At 34.6% G+C, this 21,864-nt stretch overlaps 3 protein-coding genes and 1 long non-coding RNA gene across 9 annotated transcripts; 3 read left to right on the forward strand and 1 right to left on the reverse strand.

The window, feature by feature from the left end:
* The first annotated feature begins 613 nt into the window (after positions 1-613).
* LOC113309135 (F-box protein CPR1-like) lies at positions 614-3,451 on the forward strand. 5 transcript variants are annotated; one of them, XM_026557553.1, is made up of 3 exons: positions 614-751; positions 1,437-1,611; positions 1,724-3,451. In XM_026557553.1, exon 3 carries the CDS (start codon positions 1,736-1,738, stop codon positions 2,927-2,929), a length of 1,194 nt encoding a protein of 397 aa, XP_026413338.1. In that variant the 5' UTR covers positions 614-751; positions 1,437-1,611; positions 1,724-1,735; the 3' UTR covers positions 2,930-3,451. The 5 variants fall into 5 exon arrangements, with proteins under 5 accessions (XP_026413338.1, XP_026413337.1, XP_026413340.1 ...); XM_026557552.1 differs by having other exon boundaries at positions 1,447-1,611; XM_026557555.1 differs by having other exon boundaries at positions 614-1,611; positions 1,724-1,868; positions 2,313-3,450.
* A 4,639-nt stretch (positions 3,452-8,090) lies between these two features.
* On the forward strand, positions 8,091-8,718 carry LOC113311368. The gene is made up of 3 exons (XM_026560206.1): positions 8,091-8,165; positions 8,308-8,454; positions 8,545-8,718. Exons 1-3 carry the CDS (start codon positions 8,091-8,093, stop codon positions 8,716-8,718), a joined length of 396 nt encoding a protein of 131 aa, XP_026415991.1.
* Positions 8,719-8,823: 105 nt separating this feature from the next.
* LOC113311369 lies at positions 8,824-10,956 on the reverse strand. Its single transcript, XM_026560207.1, has one exon. It carries the CDS (start codon positions 10,954-10,956, stop codon positions 8,824-8,826), a length of 2,133 nt encoding a protein of 710 aa, XP_026415992.1.
* A 4,753-nt stretch (positions 10,957-15,709) lies between these two features.
* On the forward strand, positions 15,710-19,442 carry LOC113313944. Of its 2 annotated transcripts, none has more exons than XR_003342142.1 (9): positions 15,710-16,170; positions 16,266-16,333; positions 16,610-16,700; positions 17,180-17,233; positions 17,340-17,463; positions 17,536-17,638; positions 17,955-18,099; positions 18,262-18,327; positions 18,673-19,442. It is a non-coding gene; the product is annotated as an uncharacterized LOC113313944 (long non-coding RNA). The 2 variants fall into 2 exon arrangements; XR_003342143.1 differs by having other exon boundaries at positions 16,610-16,664.
* The last annotated feature ends 2,422 nt before the right edge of the window (positions 19,443-21,864 follow it).

The raw sequence follows: 21,864 nt of genomic DNA on the forward strand, positions 1-21,864 counted from the left end.
TAGTCCAAAAACATGGGAACCTCTATCTTGTGACTTTCAGTTAGCACTTATGATGTCTTTACGAGTGTCATTCAAGAACCAACATTTATTAAACTTATATGGTTTTTCAGTGGTGTTTTCCTCCTTAGCAATAACTAATAAAATATGACACTGGTCACTCCCTAACGCAAGCAGATAATGCACAATCCAGTTAGAAAAACAGTCAAACCATTTAGCATTACCCAAAATTCTATCAATTTTCTCAAAAATCACACTAGCATCATCCCTTCTATTACACCAAGTAAAGGGATTCCCAGAAAAAGAAATTCAAGATGATCATTTAACTTTATCAATCTCAGATTGGGGAACTGGATTACCTCCTAATTTTTCTTTCTTTCCCAACTATGAAGTTAAGGTCCCCTATGATAAGCTAGGGACATTGGTACTTGCCAAAGATAGTGGCGAGTAGCGACGTTGGTCTTGGTGGTCGTGTTTTTCATTGGTCAACGTATGTTTCGTTACCCCGTACTTTTGATTGGCGCCGTTGGATTGTATCCGTCTCCAACTTAAGCAGAAGACTTATCTCTCCTCGAATGTTTTTCTTCCTCCCCTCTCCTAAAAAAAAAACAAAAAAAAAAAAAACAGAAAGAAGAAGAGGTGACGAACTGCGAACCCTAAATCCCCAAATTTTACTTACCAAGTCAAGATCAATATTCAAATGCTGCAGTCTCACTCTTTCTGGCTTCTCTTATGAATTACACCTACCCCTATTGTAAGTGTAACCCTTTCTGTGTCTCCTGTAGTGGTTCTCTGGAATTCCTCCTCTCTTCGTAATATCTTTCACTGTCAATTCTTAAATTTTCGAGTAGAGTTTTATTTCCTTCAATTTTATATTTGTATGTATATAAAGGAGTTACAATTACAATCTGAATTTGGGGTGTCACAAATGTACCAAATTTTAGTTTTCTAGGGTCTTATAATTTTACTTCAGGGATTGAGTCTTATGTTCAAAAATTTGGATTGTATGTGACTGTTGGATGCATTGATAATGCCATGAAAATGTTCAACGAAATGTCGATTATAATTTCTTAATTGTGTACATTTAGTGAAAATGCACAAGTTGAATCATTTTGAAACAATTTTAAAATTTTTTGTTTCCGATTTTAGAGCTTTTTCATTGATGAACTCATGAACAAAAGTTGAACTAGTGTGAAACTTCCTCCGCTATATGTTTTTAGCCGTGAGATCAGCGCCATGTAAGATTGTTCACCAACCTGTTTTGGTTGATTGGAAAAACCTTAATTTTGAATCTTATAAGTTGTTCGGTTTCACTTAGCTCCATCAATGTTAGGCTTTCTTTTCATAACAACAGCATTTGGATTTGGTTTCTTTTTTGCTCTGTTTATATTTCTATTTGCTAATCTCTTGCAAAGTAGAAAGAACTCATTATCTTGAAGGATGAAACAGTGTAAGGAGAGCAATACAAAGAGTTCAAACTGGAATTGTATAAGAGTTGGGCAATGTACCTAAAAGTAATGACTGCTTCATTGTGAAGATTGCAATTGTCTAGGTTGAAGGGTTTTGATGGGCTAGGATTTGATAACAGGGATAATTGAATTTTCATAGACATTGGTTAGTATGAAAATCTGTTCACATGTCAGAATTTTATTAGAACGAGAATCAAATAAATTTTTTTATACATATGTGTTGATCATATGAAGATGATAGCTTTTGGTGGATGCAGGTACCAGTCGACATGGAGTTTCCTCGTATCCCTAATTCCTTATTTCTTCAACAAGGAGAAGAAGTAGCTACGTTAAGCAGCAAGCTTCCAGAAGAGATTTACCAGGAAATTTTGATCAGGTTACCAGTCAAATCCGTATTAATAAGTAAGTCTGTTTGCAAATCTTGGTATTCCCAAATTTCAAATCCTAATTTTGTTAAATTGCACCTCAACCAAAATAAGAACAACTCTAGTAGTGATAGTAGTCTGTTGCTTGGAATTGGTGATGATCTGCACTCTATTGGTTATGATTCGTTAGTTTCATCTAGGGAGATTGAAGAAGGTTCATCTGTTAGAATGCGGTATCCATTTAAGTTACAAATTCAGTGTGTTAGATTATTGGGTTCCTGTAATGGTCTGGTTTTTCTTCAGCTTTATGGTTATTCTGTTCATTATGATGATGAGAGGGATTTCTTGTGTGTTTGGAACCCTGCCACCAGGGAATACAAGAAGATACCTGAATCACCATCTATATCTTTCAAAGATATCTGCATAAATGGTCTTGTTTATGATGGTAAGAATGACGATTACAAGTTTGTAATTGGGGCAGATGGTGATACAAGTGAGTTGACTACTTCACTGGAAATCTTTTCGTTAAAATCTAATGCATGGGAAACGATTCTAACACCTTATTGGTCTGCTTATGGTGAGTGGAAAACTGGGGTACTTGTTAATGGGAATCTTCATTGGTTAGCCAAAGGGGAATGTGGTGGTTGCATAGTCTATTTGGATATCAGCTACGGTATGCCATCATTCAAAGAAATTCAACTACCAACAGTGCAGAATTTGGAATTTTTTAGTGTGGGAGTGTTGGAAGAGGGGTGCCTTTGTGTACTGGCTGACAATGGTGACATTGGCCTTGCTCGTGTTGAAGTATGGGAAATGCAAGTTTACGGTGTTCGTGAGTCTTGGACTAGACGTTATGTTATCGCCAATCACACAATAACAACATCAGTTATGGTTGAAGAATCTGGTTGGAGGACTATATGGTCTTTTAAGAAAGGGAAGATTATATTCGTGGATTCTCAGAAAGTTGTGTTATATGATCCAAAGCATAGAACTGCTATTGAACGAAATTTGAATAGGTTAGCATATTTCACATCAGTAGTTAACCATGTTGAAAGCTTAGTTTCACTCAGTTCTGGTACATACGTGGGACAGAACTAGACGAGGAATGAACCGAAGACGAAGCCTAAGAATGTGTTATTTTAGTCCTTACAGGATACATCATATCGAACCTTCTCCGGAGCTGGGTGCTTATATAAGGCCTGCTGCTCCTTTTCCTGCTCCACCGTTGGTACCACGTCGGTCCAACAATAGTCAGGTTCCCTTACAATCGCTTGTTGATATTTATGTTCATCCCGTCTTTAACTCATTAGCATTTCATGTTCCTGGCTAGAAAATTCTGTTTAACTATTTTGTCATTGATTTTCTGTTATGATTTTGTGCGCACAGTTTCGGGAACTTGAAGACTTAATTTTGTGATTGCAGTACTTTCTCTTAATGTTCACAGAACCATAGTTCTTTTGGTACATTTCTAGCATTCTGTGGAAAACCACTTTTTACATAGCTGCCTATTTGTTGTGTTTGTCGATCTGCATTAGGTTTCTGATTTTAACAATTACAAGTAGTATATATACTCGGCTTATTCAGGGTTTTAACTTAAGGTGATTGTTTTTACACCATATTTTAGAGTGACATTTGATTACTAAAAGTAAAAACTTGGAGTTTGTTCAAGTTTACAGTGTATTCTGAAGCATATATAAATGTAGCTTGATGCAGGTCTGACAAATTTCTACAGTGTATCAATATCACCCCGTACCAGATATGACATTGATTACTATACCTAGAAATGTAGCCTGTTGCTCGAAGAATTCTCCCTGCACCATGATACATACTAATAGAACGAACTAATACAGTACTAAAGAGGCATACATGTAGTTGTGGATTCTATAACCCTCACACATACAGCGATCATATCCAATATCGTGGCATTTTCTCCGAGTCGTTTCCATGAAACAAAGCTGTTTGAGAGTACCTAAGCTTTCCCAAGCCCACAGTTACCTTCCAGGATCTCCAAGTTCTGTTGTAGTTGAAGTTTTCAGGTTATAACTAACAAGAGTGTTGTGTTTGTGCCACATATCTTATCCAAATACCACAACAGCTCCTACAATTTGCAATACTGTTGCCACAAAGAAACAAATGGGAAAAACGTTCGGAGTTTGATTCGAGAGGAGATGCAAGCTTGAGTCCTTGTGGTTCTGCGAAGCCGTTAGACACAGCTCATTCAGAAACTATGAATATTAATGGCGAAGCTACTTTACAGATTTCTTCGGGGACTAAGAGAACTGCTGGCGACGGTTCAGATGAAAGCAATCTAATATGCACCTCTGAGGGGCAGCCTTTGAAGAGGATGAGAAGTTTGGGTGGGGATGATCCGAGGAGCTCTGAAAGCTTGAGTCCTCGAAGCCATTAGACATAGCAAATTCAGAAACCGTGAATGTGAATGGCGGGCGGGCGAGTTTACACTAATTAAGATTAAACGCACACTAAAGAGGCTAAACTCAGATATTTAAACTCAGCTAACCTGCCGAGTCATAATGGTCCGTTTAACTAGAGGACCCAACTGCCAATATTGGGGTGTGTGGTCAAATCGGCTAACTTACCAAGTCCACTCGGTTTAGCTTTGGACTTCACTAACCGAGTCATCTTTGTGTAACTTTAGTTGTCCAACTTTAGACTTGTTATTAAGGTGGTTGTTTGGTTTGACTACAGGACCCAACAGCCCGCATCGGAGTGCATAATTAACTGATCAACAAATTTCATTTCATATCACATGTTAAATATGTCTGAATTAGTCTGTATAGAGGGGCACCGACCCTAGACAAGGCGAATGCAGTAAATAACTCAACTGATTAGCAGCATATGAAAAAACTACAGTACTAAATACGGAACTCATACCTCAGCAACCCATCCAGTTAATAACTCAACTGATTAGCAGCATATGATGAAATAAGTCCCCAATCATTCGTGTGTAATTGTATGTTGACTCAGTCAGAGTCGTTTTAATATTATGATCGAGGACTTATTTCATCAATCCATGATTCAGCAACAGACAATGACAACAAGTACTCCAAACCGTATTTACGTGTGAAAAACCTGTAATAAACAATTTCCGTAGTTTCATGCATTAGGAGGACATAGAGCAAGTCGCAAGAAACCTCAGTTGATGGAACTTTGTTCAACTTCAAAAGATAATCAACGTATCCATGCAACCAACAGCAAGTGAAGAAACAAAAGATCCACGAATGTTCGAGTAGTTTAAAGTTTGCGATTGGACAAGCTTCAGGTGGTCATATGAGAAGACAGAGATCTTCCATAATTAAATCTTCGTCAACACAACGGAAACAGCAGCAGCAACAGCAACAACATTGTCATCTGATATCACTGACATCATTCGTCAAAAAGAGGCACTATTTAAGAGATCAAATAGGAAGGAGTGTTTCGAGTTCTCTTCTTTCGTTGGAAGATAATAATTATGTAGCTTTAGCAGGTTCGTTCTTACCAGTTGAAAAGTTATCCGAATCATATAGCTTTTCCCAAATTAGGCAAATTAGGCACCAAACTCAGATGGCAACCCTTAGGAAAATAAATGTATCATCTGTGCTTCAACATTTAGCATTATCACATGTACATTATCCCGAACGTGAAATGTTGGAGGATTTTTCACTTTTCAGCAATCCACCCAATCTTTCAGTTGTGGCACTACAACAGCGGACTTGTACTTTGATTTTTATGGTCTACACGAATCAACCAAATCTTCCACTGAGAGTCAGAGATAAGTTTGGCCGAGGTTACGATATCTGTTGACTGGGTCCTACCTACTTTTCACTCTAGGTCGACATTATCTTCTTGGAGTCAAAGAGTACTCCCGAAATACATGTATTCTCACTCCGAGTCAGAGATAGGTTTCCGTAGAGTACTTCTAAGAGCATCTCCAATGATGTCTGGGTATATATCCTATGTGGATACCTAAAAATTACACATTTAGTTAAGAGCTTCTCCAACCATAATATGATCAGTTTCATAGGTGGCACTATGGGAAGACATCCTTTATCTTATATGGCAGTTGCTTTTCCTAAATACATGGGGAATAAATTTTTTTTTTTTTAATAGGAAAGATAGATTGATTGAATAAACTTACATAAGCGTTTTATCCTGCTGAATCAAGGTTTGAATCCAAGCAGGAAAATCATTGTAATACTGAAAACAGATAATTTGAGATCTTGCAAATTCTTTCTCCAACCCATCAAGTTCAAAAATTCTTTCTCCAACCCATCTGTTTGTTAACCTCTTTCCCTGCCTAGTTGTCTTATGGTTTAAGATTTTATTTGATTTGGTATTATCAGAAAATATTACGCAGTCACTTTTCTTTTCTGAACTTCAATTCTGTGATAGTGATCATACCGACACCATCGATTATTTTCTGAACTCCAATTCCATGACACTGATCACCAAGAACGATTTGTTATTCCAACGGATGGATATTAATACCCAAATTTGTGCTCAAACATGAATCTACAGTTGTATGGCGATCATATCATTCTTTGATATTTGTGTTAACTATATCCGTGGAATCATTCAGAAATACTAGCTTGACTTATGATTATGAAAAAGGCCATCACTCACAAACATATGATAAAAGAATCAAAAATTGGTTTTATTCCTTTAAATTTGTTGGCCTTGTGATTATATCCCCCTTGTGAACACTTGTCTATGTCACCGACTCACCTGCTTATGTAAAGACTGATCAAACAACAATATCACCTTTTTCTTTCTTTGTTTGGTAATTAATTAAATAGTTACAAATCAAAGTTATAGATTCCATTGTATCAATGTAAAGCAAGAAGATAGGGAAGATAGGATGAGAAGAAGAAAACAAATCATGGAAACGATGGATGTTAGATTTGGTATAATCTTAATTTTGATTTAATGAATTTTAATTGAAAAATGCTGATTAGGATGGATAGACGTCCTCTTGGTGAACCTCTGAAACAAGAGGTTGAGGAAGAAGATGTCTATATAAAAACATGCCATGTCATCTACATGTTAGTTAAAGAGGTTAGGATTGGAGACATATTTTAGGGCAAATAAAAGTGTATCCTAGTGTATGAAGATTTTTTTCCTCACACATGTTCTATTGGAGAAGCTCTAACATTATGTACAAATAGAATATATCTATTTTGATACACTTGTCATTTAGTTATAGATTACTTAATCTAAAATGTGGGCCAGAATAATTTTAAACATAAATTTTTTATTACGTGGGTATGGATGAGAGTATCTAAATTTAGATATCCTCATCCAAACTCAAACTGTCAATTCATATTAATTTTTGACTATCCAACTATCATTGGAGAGGATTTTTTATATTAGAGTATCTAAATTCTTACGTGGAATCAATTTTTTTTTGAGACCAAACTCCATTGGAGATGCTCTGAGCCACATTGGTTGCTGTTACGATTTATTTGTTCTTTTCTGCTAAATCGGTCATACCTAATTCTTGTTTATCTTCATCATCTAGTCGACAAAATTCTGCATGTTTTTCTCATCTTTGTTTGTAAGATTCTTCAAATTGACGCAACTGGGAAACACTTGTCGAACACTTGTCGACATTGACATTGACATTGACATTGACATTGGCACCGTTACTAGTAGCGATGTTGTGTGTGGTGCTTGGCGAGGTGAGTTGCCAATCCCTTTGCCTCGCCTAGCCTAGCGCCGAGGCGCGCCTTAGGTACCCAGAAGAAAAAATAAATAAATTATGGCTCACATTTTTGCGCCTTGGGCATTTTATTAACTGGCCCCCCTGTCTCGTGTGCGTAAGTCTCCTAAGCTAGCGCCGAGCTCGCCTTTGCAAAATAGACCAGCAGCAATCATCATAATAACATGCCGTAGGTTTGGTACAATCATCAACAGTATCAAAATCCGTCACGTCCCTTCTTCTTCACCTATCCCGATCGATCTCCTCAATGTTAGAACGATCCCGAACCCTAACTATTTACGTATTCTTGTAAAAATAATGGAAACACAAAAGTCACCACCATGGCTACATGACCATTTATTTAAGAGGCCCATCCTATTAAAGGAAGATCGGTCGTTTAAGCCTAAGGATGTGACTTGTGAGCATTTGTCATCCAAATCACTCCTTCCAGAGCAGAACTAAGCCGCTGGATTTATAAACCCTAACACACCGCCTCCACATCTGCCATTACTTATAGTCGTTCTTCTAATTATCAAAGAAAAATCAAGTCTGTGGGATTCCAAAATGGATCCTCGCTATGATGAATTTTTTGATCCCCATGGTAAAGTATTTGCTGTTATGAAACAAGAATGTTATAAGGTACTAATCCTACTCCTCAATCTTCAATTTTCATTATATTTTTCTCCATCTTCATGATCGATTCGTTGGAAAACCTAATTTTAGGTTAATAAATGTATATCCTTTTCGTTCTATCTAGTAATGGGTCTTTATCCAATTGTAGGCGAGAGATGCATTTTATGCTTGCATAGAGAGAGAAACAAAGAAACCCATAATTGAACCTGCCACCGGTCGTCTCCTCTGCCCAGGTAAATGCACACAACTTGAGGCTCGATATCACTGGGATTGCTGCAGCGTATCACCTGACTGGGTAACTAGATTCCATTATATTATTCTTCTGCCCTAGTTTATGTTTTTTTTTTGGATAAATTTTGAATTTTTTCTTCTTCCGGAAATATAGGTTTTGCGTTTAGATCGCGAGTACTGTGAAAAAATGAAGAAGAAGGAGGCTCAAAGGCCTGTAGATAAAATGATAAAGAAGGAGGTTCAAAGGCCTTTGGATAAAGATGATCCAGAGCGAGGTCCAAAGTCGCTCCTAAAAGGTATTCGGATCATCGATCAGGTAAAAAGATGACCATGATTCTAAACGAGGTCCAAAGTCGCTCTCAAATGATATTATTATCATTGATTATTATTTTATTTTTTTTTGCTAAGAAAAAAAATTTATTAAAAAAGAGAATTACATTTCAGAGTTGAAAAAGTCAGGGACATTTCCCATCCATTCTCCTGAGGTTGTAGACCTTCTACTGAACTTAGCTGCTTGATCAGCTAGAATAATATTGTTTCTCTTAAGAAATTCAAACTTAACCAAATGAAAGCAAGAACTGATTGTTTTACAGTCTTCTAAGACTGATTTATTATACCAAAATAATTGGTTGCTAGTGGAATTAAAATCATCTATAACTGTTTTAGCATCACTAATGAAGCAAACTTTCTCCAGGCTTTTAGCTTTTGCCCATGTTACAGCCTCTAGTAATGCTAGAATTTCCGCCTCCTCTGCATTCCTCACTGACCCTGCTTTGAGTTTGCATCCAATGAAAGAACCTGCAATGTTTAACATGATTAAACCAATACCAGACAAGTTAGTATTTTTATCAAAAGCAGCATCACTGAAAACAAGCACACAATCAGATGGCAAAGAATTGGTGATTGTGGAAAGATTTTTCTCTTCAAAAGAGTGTACATGTACAGACTCTTGTGATATAGCATCATTTAAATAGGTCTCAGTGTCAGTGACCAGTTTCATTGCTAATCTAGCAGTAACATGATGGTTTAAGGTTTTTCCTTGGAATACACAAGAGCATCCGTCTTTCCCAATACTCCAAGCAATAGTGAAAACAACAGCAGCCTTGTCTTTCAAACTGTTGTCAGTAATCCATTTGACCACCCAGTCATGGAGGCTGATAGAAGAATTATTATCTTGCGCAATCAAGTCAACATATGGGGTTAATGACCAAACTGACTTGGCGAATTGACAGTGTAACAGAATATGCCTCAGGAGTTTCAAGAGTGTCAAAGATACACATAATGCAAGAATTATTTTGCCTATTAACAAACCTAGCAAGCACAGAGTTGGCAGGGAGGATGTTCTCATGGCACTTCCATATGAATATATGAACTTTAGGGAGAACCGAGAGTCTCCATAGGGCTTTGTAGAAAGGGTTGCTACTTTAAACATTCTGCATATACTCAATCTAGCCAGAGATGACTTTATAAGCAGACTTAACGGTAAATTGGCCATTTTTAGAATGTGGCCAAATAAGTCTATCACTTCCTTAAATGGGATCCTAGAATCAACAATATTTTTAGCATTATTAGGAGTGAAAAAAGCTCTAACTAGCTCAGAATTCCAAGATTTAGTATCATCATTTATGAAATCAGAGACATCAAGGTCCGGATTGGGATTAACAACAAACATAGGCTCATAAGAATTAGAAATCCATCTATCTCTAAATGCAGAAATACTCTTACCATCCTTAACTTCCCAAATAGAATGTTTCAAAATGAAATCTAAACCTCGACAAATACTCCTCCAAGACGAGGAACAATCATCCTTCTTAGAGTAGTGAAGAGGGTGATAGTTATTAAAGTATTTGCATCTAAGAATGACCACCCACAGAGCATTAGGATTCTGAATCAACTTCCAAGCTGTTTTAGATAAAAGAGACAAGTTAACTTGCTTAAGATTTCTAAATCCTAAGCCGCCTTGATATTTATGAGTACAAATTCTAGGCCAAGATATAAAATAGATACCCCCTGTTCTAGAATTACCCCACCAGAAATCCCTTGGGGAAGATTTCATGCTATTAATGATACTATCAGGAATTGTAAAAGTATTCATGTGATAAATATGAGACGATTTTAGCACATTTTGTACCATAACAAATCTACCAGCCTGATTAAAACACTTACCTTTCCACTTAGCAACCCTTTTATCAAAATGATCATTAAGATAGTTCAAGGAATCAGTTCTAGATCTTGTTATAAAAAGGGGAAGACCTAAGTATTTTTCATTCAAAGCAATCTTCTTAACTTTTAAATCGTTGATAAGGGAAACAACATGATCAGGATGTACATTATTACTAAAGAAACATCCAGATTTTTGAAGATTAATCACTTGACCAGAAGCCATACTAAAATCCTTAATTAATCCCAACAGATTATTAGCTTCAGTATGATAGGCTTTTGCAAAAATGAGACAATCGTCGGCAAAAAGAAGATGATTTATGCTAGGGGCTAATCTGCTAACTTTAAGGCCGTGAATAAGGTTATTCTCTTCAGCATGAATGAGATACCTGGAAAAAGATTCCATGCAAATTATGAAAAGGTATGGAGACAAGGGATCACCTTGTCTCAGACCCCTTGTTGGTCTATAAGATTTGCATGGAGATCCATTTATCATAATGGGAATGATAGTGGTGCTAATGCATTAATGTATTAAGTCACACCAATGCTCAGAAAATCCAAAAGCTTTAAGAATATCTCTTAGAAAACACCATCAACTCTGTCAAAGGCCTTAGACATGTCAAGTTTAAGGCCCATGACACCCCATTTATCCCTTTTCCTCTTCATTGTGTAAACCAGTTCATGAGCAATGATGACATTGTCTTGAATATTCTTATTAGGAACATAAGCAGCCTGATAAGGGCTTATCATTTTGCTTAGAAATGGTTTCATACTATTCACAATAATCTTAGAAATGATTTTGTAATTAGCATTACACAATGAGATAGGTCTAAAATCAGAGGGACTAGAAGGATTATCTATTTTTGGGATCAAAGACAAGAAAGTATGGTTCATCTCCTTTAAAAGATGTTTAGATTCAAAATAACTATTGACTGTTTGCCAAACATAGTCTATGAGAAGATCAATATTTTCTTTATAAAACCCAGGTGGAAAAGCATCGGGCCCTGGGGCAGTCCAGGGGGTCATTTGGTTTATTGTATCAATAATTTCCTGCTTAGTAACAGGTCTAAGCATGGACAAGTTATCAATATCTGAGATGCAAGGGTCTATGCAATTAAGAATTTCAGTATTTCTATAAGAATTAGAAGTAGTCCCTATCGAACTGAAATGATTTACCAATAGGGTTTCAAGATTAACTCTATCATTAACCCACTGCCCATTATTCAATTTAAGAGCACTAATATGGTTAAAGTGCTTCCTTCTATTGGCGTAATTATGGTAAAATCCAGTATTTCTATCAAAAGATTTAAAGTACTCTTGTCTAGATTTCTGAGCATAGAAGTCTTCTTGAACTTTTTGCCAGTGCTCTGGATCAACTCTATTTGTTTAATAAATTCCATATTTTCAGAGGAATAAGGAAGATTTGTCAGATCATTGAGTTGATTATTAAGAGTACTAACCTTATGATCAATATTGCCAAAATGTTGGATATTCCAGAGTTTTAGATCATGTTTAACAAACCTAAGTTTTTTAGTTAATCTGAATGGAGAAGAGCCTCTAACATCTGTAGATTAAGCATTATTATCATTGATTAATTAAATAAGTTTTGGAGTTGCGATTTTTGCTTTTAATCATGAAATAGTGTGTAACCCGTGCTACGCACCGGGGGTCGATTGGTGTGGCGGGGCGAGCCCAAATGCCTTTGGAACATTTAAAAAAAATTCTTGATGTATATATTATCAATCAAAGTTTCGTATGATCCCATTGAGAAATATTAATTTAAATAATTAATTAATAAATAAATAATAGAAGGTTGATTGTAATATATATATATATATATATATATTATTTGAATTAATAAAAAAGTTGGATACCCTTGGATATTCAATATATCGTGGGGATATCTAATTTATGTATGTAATATAATATAATAATAAAAATAAATATTCTCATTATAATTATACTTGTGCACTAAGAAATAGCAAATCTTCTCATTCATAGTAAAACTATGAAAGAACAAAGCAAATCAAAAATGCTAATTTTACCGTAAAGCCTGAGTTTTAAATCTCGGTCACACGAAAATCATTGCAAATATGATTTGTAAAATTACGGTTTTCTAAAAAAAATTATGTCTTGTTATGCAATTGAATATGATTTATAAAATTTTACGGTTTTCTACATCGTTTTTCCCACTAACTAATACTATGCAAAAGTGCCTTTGTGCAAGAAAATAACGAATATATATTTATTGTCCGATTCCCAACTAAAACAATTAAAACACCATATATATATAATCATTAGTTTGTTCCGTATGCTTAAAAAAATGAATCCAACATCAAAGATATTTAACAAATAAGAAACCAACCAAAACCCGAATTACCTGAACATGATTACAAATGATAAAATTAGCAGATGATTGATTTGGCCTTTTATTATTATTTCTGGGGACTTAGCATTTTGTTCAACCTCTTTTTCTAGGGGCATCTGGAGCCATTTGTTCAGTATCCCTGAGTGCACTTCTTTTACATTCCTTTTTGGATAGCCCCACCTTTAAGTTTCTCAGAAGCATTCCATAGACCTACAATAAATCGAAATTTTCTGATTAATTTGTTATGTTGCTTTCTAACATCAATAGCTTAATTACGAATGTCTCGTTCACAAATTAAACACTTTCGTAGCTCTATCTAGGTCGTCCATATGTGGAGTAAATTGTGTAATCAATGGACGTAAGTTCCACAACGTTAAAAAATAAAAAACCGTTAAATGGTGAATGATTTTGTTAAACATATGTTTACTCATAAATTATTTCTTGATTTCGTGCATTATGATGTGAGAGTTGGGTACCCGTATATAATAAATAAATACTTAAACTTAATTTATTGAGTTAATTTATGGGCACCATGAATTTTAAAATGAGATCGTGCATGTTATAACCAATCACATATCATATACCCGCATCATTATATTGGACAACATGTGCCGCTTGAAAAATATCTAAGAGTAGAGGAAGATGTTCTCTGTTATGTGCAGATTATCACAAAAACAAATTCTCCTTTCAAGGAATGGATGATTTATAGGGTATGGTTTTGTGATACATTTTAGCCAAGAACAATCAATAAAACATTGGCTTGAACTCTTTTTTTTTACAACTTCGCAACTCATTATATGTCAGTTGAAAAATCATTGGATGTGGAATTCTTCCAATTCTCCAATGTACTACGTTGTTGGTTCAGATTTTTGGATAACGGAATCATGTTTTTTTTTCCCGCTTTTTGCCTAGGCTAAAGCCGAACACAGACCCCTACCCAAATCCATCCGGTGGGACTGGCTCTCCTGCCAGAACCAACCCCCCCAAAATCCTATATACAACTAATTTAAATACAAACCTTTACAATGGTTATTATGCAGGGTATATTTCATGGCTTGAGCAATGGATTTGGTGCTAATTTATTATCAGAACATAGACCCAGAGTTCGAAACTTGGAATTTCAAAGGGGCAGGGTTTTGAACTTGCATTTCAGCTTCCAATGTATTTAACAGTGAACAAGATATTAATTGAATTTTCAAAAAAATCTAAAAAAAATACAGCTCGGAGGCCATATTATTAATGTTATACATTTTATTGTTTTCTCTAATAATCCAAGTGATATTATTTAAAATCCTTAAAAAACAACTATAAACATAGAGAATTGAAAAAAAAAAGAGAGTCGTATGTTTAAACATAAACTAAAAATGAAGTGATTTGCATACTTTAAAAATCCATTTACCACCGCACCAAAGAAGAGATTATCAAAACAGCGAAATTGTTCCGCTGCACTTAATTTATATATAAGATCCACAAATGAAATTTATTACTCCCTCCGTTCCTAATTAGATGATTTAGTTGTAGTTTGCACAATTTTTAAGACAAGGATGTTAGTAAACTTATAAATGATTTATCTCTTAAACTATATCACGGTTTTTCGTAAACTTTATATCGTTGAGAAGCATTACAAAACACCTACGTAACGAATATAAACATAACTATCAAATTATACATATTTTTTATAGTAACAAAAATAGGTCATCTATTTATGGGACAAAATTTAAAACCAAGTAGGTCATCTAATTAGGGACGAAGGGAGTATATAAAAATCTCTTTATCAAATCATTGTTTATGTTTTAGTCTTTTCTTATGATGCTTCTTTAAGAAATAAAAATAAATGAAAAATATTCGCAGTTAAAAATGTTAATACCTTAAAAACAGGTTTGCCAGTTTTAGGTGAAGCTAACTGCTAACGTGAGTTGAACACGTAACCTTCTGACATGGAGTCAGATGCATGCCCTACCATTTGCGCCACATATCTATATGGTTTAAAAGACTTGTCTAAGCATTTTGTAGAAGCTGGATTTACCTTCATTGCTAGTCTTTTCAATAGATATACTTTAGGTAGTAGCAGTTGTACTGCAACTGTATTCTTGTGTTTCATTAATAATAATCACCAATCTCTATGAATAAGAAAATCTAGAAAGAAACCGTATAACCACAAAATGAATAGATAAACTAAAGAGATCACCTTAAACCAATTTGTTTCTCAGCAATAGTGCGGAAATACCCGTCCATGCACATTATCCAAACACAAAGAAAAGTAAAATATATTAAAGTTACCACACAGCTGCATGTCAAAGGTCCTTAATGGACCTTGATCTTGCATAAATTCTTATTGGACAGATGTATATAAGATGGAGAATACTATAATTAGATGGTAAGCAACATTTTGTAATGGGATTCTTATTGGGCCAAAGTTTATAAGATGAAGGTAAGTAGCAGTTTAGGAATCTCATTATGACGAACATCTCCAGATACCCCTAAACTCTTGTCAGCTAAACGAAAACTTAAATCACGAAAATCGTCTGCGCTCCACTACTTCATTAGTCCTCCAATTTTACAAAATCATTTCCCTAATTAACACAAATTAAATAGAAACAATAACGAAATCATAAACTATAATTTCAAATTGGCTTATATTAATATGATGTATGGACGATAAATTTCTGTAGAAACTATGAAATTTATGTGACACCTACTTTTCTTTAACCAAGAAGTTTGGTTGGGTGCAATCTGCAATCTGATACGTCGTAATCTTGGTTTTCTACTTTAAACTTGCACCACCATTACTAAACAGAACAATTGTGGGAGGAACTAGTTTCTATAGCACTGGTTCCAGGAGTTAATACCGGATATACACGTTTCTCTCTTCAGTATCTCTTTACTCATTCCCAGAATGAGATCCCCTTCTTCCGCAAATAATAGTCTCTTCTTCTTCATCCCCAAATCATTAACTCTTTGCATTCATCACCATCAACAGTTCGAGTTTAACAAGGTTTCTTATTATTTCATTCACATACTCAAATTCAATAAATCCTCCGAGAAATAAAAATCCATTTTCTTTCTCATTAATTAGAAATCCAAAATTGAAATCGAAAACGAACCTCAATTAACATCACAGATCGAAACTCACTGTCACAGATCATAGCTTTATCATAATCCCCATCTCAAAATCAAGACGCATATATCAACATAAATTAATACCAAACTTTGTTACCCTAGATTTAGTTTTTTTCCTCATGAAATCACCAGGTTAATATCGATAATGTTCTTATTTGATAAATTTGATAGACTATTTGTATTATTAACGATCTAATTTATCTTCACCTTCTCTTTTTTTTTTTCAGTTATTTGATCTTACCTTTCAACAGAACTCGTCAAGTAGTAAAGTGGTTTGAAGATCTCTTCTTTAAGTGTAAGAAATAAAAAACCCTTAATTTAATGTCGAATCTTCTCTTATTGCGGGGAATAATAATCTCAAAAACCCTTTACTTAATGTGATTGTTTTTTGTATCTGAAAACCTTGATTTTGTTTTGTTTTATTGAAGTTTTGAGTGCTGAAGATCGAACATATCTTGTGGGTACTCTTAAATTAGTTCTGTAGATTTTAGTTTCTTGGTTTTTTAAATCTGTTATTGAATAAAGACTTTTGATTTGATTTGGGTTTTTTTTGTTGTTGATGTTGCTTCAGGATAAGCTAATGTCAAGGAGAAGAACCTGATTTTCTTGATTCCTTTCCGAAAAAAGTTAGTAAATGTGTTGAAGCCTTTCAAGAGATTCGGGTTTGTTTTGATTTTTAATTCGGGTTTCTATTTGTAGTAATCGTAATTCCAGTTAGGGATTTATTTTAAATTGTATATCCTTAACTTGATGAAGCTCAATAATGGTATTAGGTTCACTTGATGTGTAGAATGTTTTAGGTTTATAGAATTTTCTTTTGTTCCATCATGATTCTTTGGAGACATTACATGTTTTTTGAACTGTCATGGCTAGTGTTTTTTGACCCAATGTTTTTGTTGTTGCTTAGTGTGCAGCTACTGTATGTTCTGTATTGGTTTCTAATTCACTTGAAATGGTTCAATGTTTACTCTCAAATGATCACCTAAGTTGTATATGATTTATTAGAATATGAGTTCGAACTCTTAAAGACATGGTTACTAGAAGAAGAAGTGTTTCTAGTTGCTTACATATGTTTTCAGTTTTATGAAGATATGATGTTAATTTAGGGATTGAAATTCAGTTACGTGTTTATGATGTGCAGGAGATGAGGAAACGGAAGGGAAAGAACAAATGGATGCAGCTTATATCTTAACTGGTAAAAGGGATTCTACTGATTGCTTTTATTTATTTTTATGAAATCGAATATCACGTCACTCCATGTTTTCCTTAAGTCATTTAACTTTGTCATTTTTTTTTTGAAGATGGTGAAGCCTCGAGCTTAGTATTACTAGTCACCATAAGTTTCAGTTAGACGTATGATGACCAAGGAGCAGTTTGGATGAAGTTGGACTTGTACGTTGTGACTTTAATGATTTCAATGTAATGGTAAGTAGTTTATACCTTGTAGATTATTTCGTGTATATCTGGCATATACTAATGTGAAGTTCCCTGTAATAGCCTATGGCTGCAGATGCGAAGGGACTTGCACCAATTCAAGAACTCGTGATTGTGCAAAATCGAATGGAGTTGATTTTCCATATGTTAGCAGATACGGGGGCAGGTATGCACCGTCTGTAATTTGTCGATTGAATGTGCCATATGAACCATCATCATATCATATGCATTAGTTTGTGGTGATGTTTAGTTTCATCTTGTATTTATTTATTCTCTAAAAGTAATCTTACCTTCAATTTTGCAAACCTGTAATTGTATATGAATGTGGTCTGCTGTGTGGTTGCTGTGATGATTGTGCAAACAAATCATCACATCTTTGGATAAAGTACTGATTTGAGGTTGTATATCTCTTTATTTTGCTGATAACATTTGTATCAATAAGAATCCAATTGTAATGTATCGCTTTATATCTATCTTGATAGGTATCACGTACGGCAAGTAAAGGATGAGGAGTAAGAAGTTGAGACTTTATTCCCTCTAGTGCTCTTGTATGCAAATGAATACACGCGTGTTTACAAAATCTAATCAGCGTTGATCATCTGTGACAAGACAGTGCTCATATTGCAGGTAAGGATAAATTGATATTACATTAGTGTTTAGACATATTACTCAGATAAATTAATTTGAATCCTTTGGCTTTTGTAAGCTGCTACGGAACTGCTTATTTACAACAAACACAGTTTAGGGTAAGTGATGAACTTGTACTGATAACCTTACTAATAATTTCAGGTTGTAGAAACTCCAAGAGGGGGCAAGGTGAAACATGAACTCTACAAAAGAACTGGACTCGTCAAGGTAGATCAACGTACTTTTGTCTCCGCATTTCTTCTTTATCGTGTTCATTAATTAAAAAGGGGAGACTCTTGGGATTCTTTCTTGTACAAGAATGCAGGTTGACAATTCTTATTGAAAATAACCCACCCAATTAAAATTCACCCCAGTTAGTTTTCAGAATGCATTTTTAGTTTAAATGTGAATCTATTGGCAAATGGTTTACCAGATTTGCATTGTCTAAATTTAAGCATGGTCTAATTACAAATGGACTGTTGGTTCCTAGACGACATACCATTGGAATTGTTGTGTTATTTGATCTACCTAGAATATATCCTATCCTATCCTTAAACTTACTTGTTGTTTCAGTGTTGAAGTTGAACAATATCTGAACTGTGAATGAAGAGTAGTTGCAATGAAGACAAGGGATGTTGCAGAATCCTGAACATCTTTGAACAACCACTAATTCAAAGATAAGTTTTCATTTCTCTTTGTTGATCCCTTTACATAATATTTATATGAAAACTTATGCATTTGAGCTCGACAAGAACTCAGGTATATTAACATAAAATTTGATATCTGTGCGTTTTTGGTAAGCTCCATTATATATTCAGATAAGCATTAGCAGCTAACTGTTTTACATCCCGTATGAGTTTTGATCTTTCTCCATGAACTGATATAACTGATAAGCATATATCTCGTATTATCTCATAAACATGTATCCATGAACATTAACCTTGCATTTAAACTCAGAAATTGTATATGTTGTTGATAAATGTTAAACGAAAATGTGCAGGTTCTGAAAATTTGCTTCAACTGAACTGAGTAGTGGAGCTACAACAGAACGAACGATAGAATTGTTATAGTAGTCAAAGCTTGCTGCAAGACAAGATAAAAAGAGCCATGGTGAATAACTTTTGAGCATCTTGGATGTCAGAGAAAGATTATCAATGATGAACTCATGGTAGAACCTTGCTCCTTAGTTGAGACAATTCTTATCTTAAGCTTGCGATATGAATATAGGTTAAGGTTCTCCAACTTAGTGTCAGAAGTTTTTCAGACTTGGAACTTGTAGTGTTTTTGTTAGTTGAAACTGTAAACTGAATACATTTTTCAATATAAACTGAGTTCTAAAGCCATTGTCAATGAATTTTGTTAAATTAAGCTTTTAGTTTCTGATTCGGTTGATTCAGCTGAATCAATGTCAATTTTTTTTTATTAAAATATCCTCAATATAAACTACTGCGTCTGTCAGTACTCATCGATCAACTATTGAATAAAGTAGTTTTGTTTTAAAGAATTCAACCTTTGCCAGACACAGTCGTTTTGGAAAAAACCACTTCTAGATACTGCTGATGGACACAGTCGTTTTTAGTCCTATAACTTCTTGTCCTGACAGTGGTTTTATTTCTATTTTCCACTAGTGATACGGGCAACTGAAAAGATTGCATATAAATAAGTTACAACTCGTTAAGGTTAATTTAATTTATATTTGGGAGTTTTCAACTCCATCAACTTAAACATGTAGATTTTTCCTTTTGTGATATGTCCCTGAGTTGGTAATACGAAATATCAAAATTTCCAATATATAGTAAGCTACCTACATAGAAGAAATTCAATCATATAAACTTCCCCAGGATTTCCTTACTGAAGTGTGTTCTTTATCAAATTAGAATATCGAAATTTCACTACCTTTAGCATCTTATTATATACCACCATTACTATGTACACTACATGAGACGGAGTGGGTCAACTTGCAAACACTTTATCACCATCCCCATGTCTAACTTATCATTATGTTGACAACACTGTGACTACTAATCCAACTTTTTCTAGAAACACGCTATCAAGAAGGAAAAAAAAAACGAATCCTCCACTGGCCCGGTTTGAATCACACATTTGAACTGTGAAACGTATAAACACACTACTTATACGAACATGGATAAAAAAACAGAAAAATTACTTTCAAACAAACACCCAATTTGTCAACCCAAAACAAATGAAACACTAAGATCGTACAGAAGGATCCCATTAATGATCTCCAACGACTATCATAAATGATTGGTCACATGAATTTCCATAATGCTGATGTTGGTAATATGATGTAATGAACAAAGGTAGTTTGGGACCATGAAATCTTTTTATCCATACGTGATTTCAATCTAGTGCCTAGAAGTTTTGCCATTATTATGTACAATGCGTTGCATGATGTTATTGGTCTGAAATCACCATTCGTCTGCGAAGCTTATAGTTTTTCAATGCATGTGCCGGCGTTGCTGATCTGCAGGCAATAATGGTTATCGTATTGGTTCAAATTATAACAACAACAAAGAACGTCATGTGTATGGACGCGTGTTGATAAATAGCAGATTTTTTTTTTAATCCAAAACAATGCATGTACTTCGACTACAGAGGAAATTATGAGCTTTTTATCATCAACCGATTTTCCAAAGTTCTGTATTCAAACACTGGTTATTATAAAAAAAATCAGAAAGAGTTTTCCTGACCAAATTCCAGGGTTTTAAGGCAAAATATATAAATTAAATTATCAATCAGTGTGATCCATTGATGAGCTAAAATCCTTTGTAAGTATTTTGTTGTTCATTTACTGTAAGAAATGTATGTACTGCACTGCGAACAACATAAATTGAGAACTTCGATATTCCAATATGAAAAAAAATACCAACAAAGAGAAAACTCAATACAAAATTATATACTGCTCGATCACAGTAGGTTCTCAACTGGATGACCGCGAAAAAACAGTGATACGCTTAGCCTATATGATCCAAATGGTTTATAGTGGTTGTTTACCTCATCCGATGTTGGTTCGGTACACTTTGTTTTGCAAAGATGTATATTTGGAATGAACGACACCACTCATGGAGCAAGGTATTAGAAAACCCATAAGTAGATAAATGAGATAAGACTGCAATACCTTAATATCAAGTACTTCACATGTTGAGCCCCTCAAAATCTACATTTTCTCGAATTTTGATCCTACCTAAATTTAATGACATATGTAAGATAAGAGTCAACTTTTGTAAATTAAAAAATCCACCGTTCATTTCCAAATCTCAATAATCAACGTCCCACTGCAACATGATACTCAACATTTCCCGTACCAATATTTTCCATATTTCATTTCAAATCTTGCTTCTGAATCATTCTGATGCATCACCTAATAGAAAAAATTTCTTACGAAATTCCTTGACAGGAAGCTTGTTCTCTTGTAGGTACCTAACATAATTCAAACTAAACATATGCAAAGCCAACACTTTGATAATGCTTAATTTAATCGGAACACAAATACGAAGCACTCACATATAAAATTTCACCCAGATAAGTGTTTACGTTATGTCAACTCCCTCGAGAACATAATAATGTACAACCATATTGACAACCACTACGGTGCAACCATTATCATAATTATCCTAGCAGGATTACAGTTTTCAACATGATAGGATACGTCGCTATTATGACCATGAAAATAAATCAAGCTGCTTTTATACTTTTTGAATTCGAAATAATATCGATCGTTATAGGACTTGCGTTTTCATCCCC

This window comes from Papaver somniferum, chromosome 9, assembly GCF_003573695.1.
Source record: "Papaver somniferum cultivar HN1 chromosome 9, ASM357369v1, whole genome shotgun sequence".
Taxonomy (NCBI): Eukaryota; Viridiplantae; Streptophyta; class Magnoliopsida; order Ranunculales; family Papaveraceae; genus Papaver; species Papaver somniferum.

Bases quoted from the DNA above. Each gene is read 5' to 3' on its own strand.
- LOC113309135 (XM_026557551.1), top strand. From the start codon at position 1,736: ATGGAGTTTCCTCGTATCCCTAATTCCTTATTTCTTCAACAAGGAGAA.
- LOC113311369 (XM_026560207.1), bottom strand. From the start codon at position 10,956: ATGGAATCTTTTTCCAGGTATCTCATTCATGCTGAAGAGAATAACCTT.
- LOC113311368 (XM_026560206.1), top strand. From the start codon at position 8,091: ATGGATCCTCGCTATGATGAATTTTTTGATCCCCATGGTAAAGTATTT. The intron at 8,166-8,307 runs GTACTAATCCTA...ATCCAATTGTAG, and splicing joins TGAAACAAGAATGTTATAAG to GCGAGAGATGCATTTTATGC. The intron at 8,455-8,544 runs GTAACTAGATTC...CCGGAAATATAG, and splicing joins GCAGCGTATCACCTGACTGG to GTTTTGCGTTTAGATCGCGA.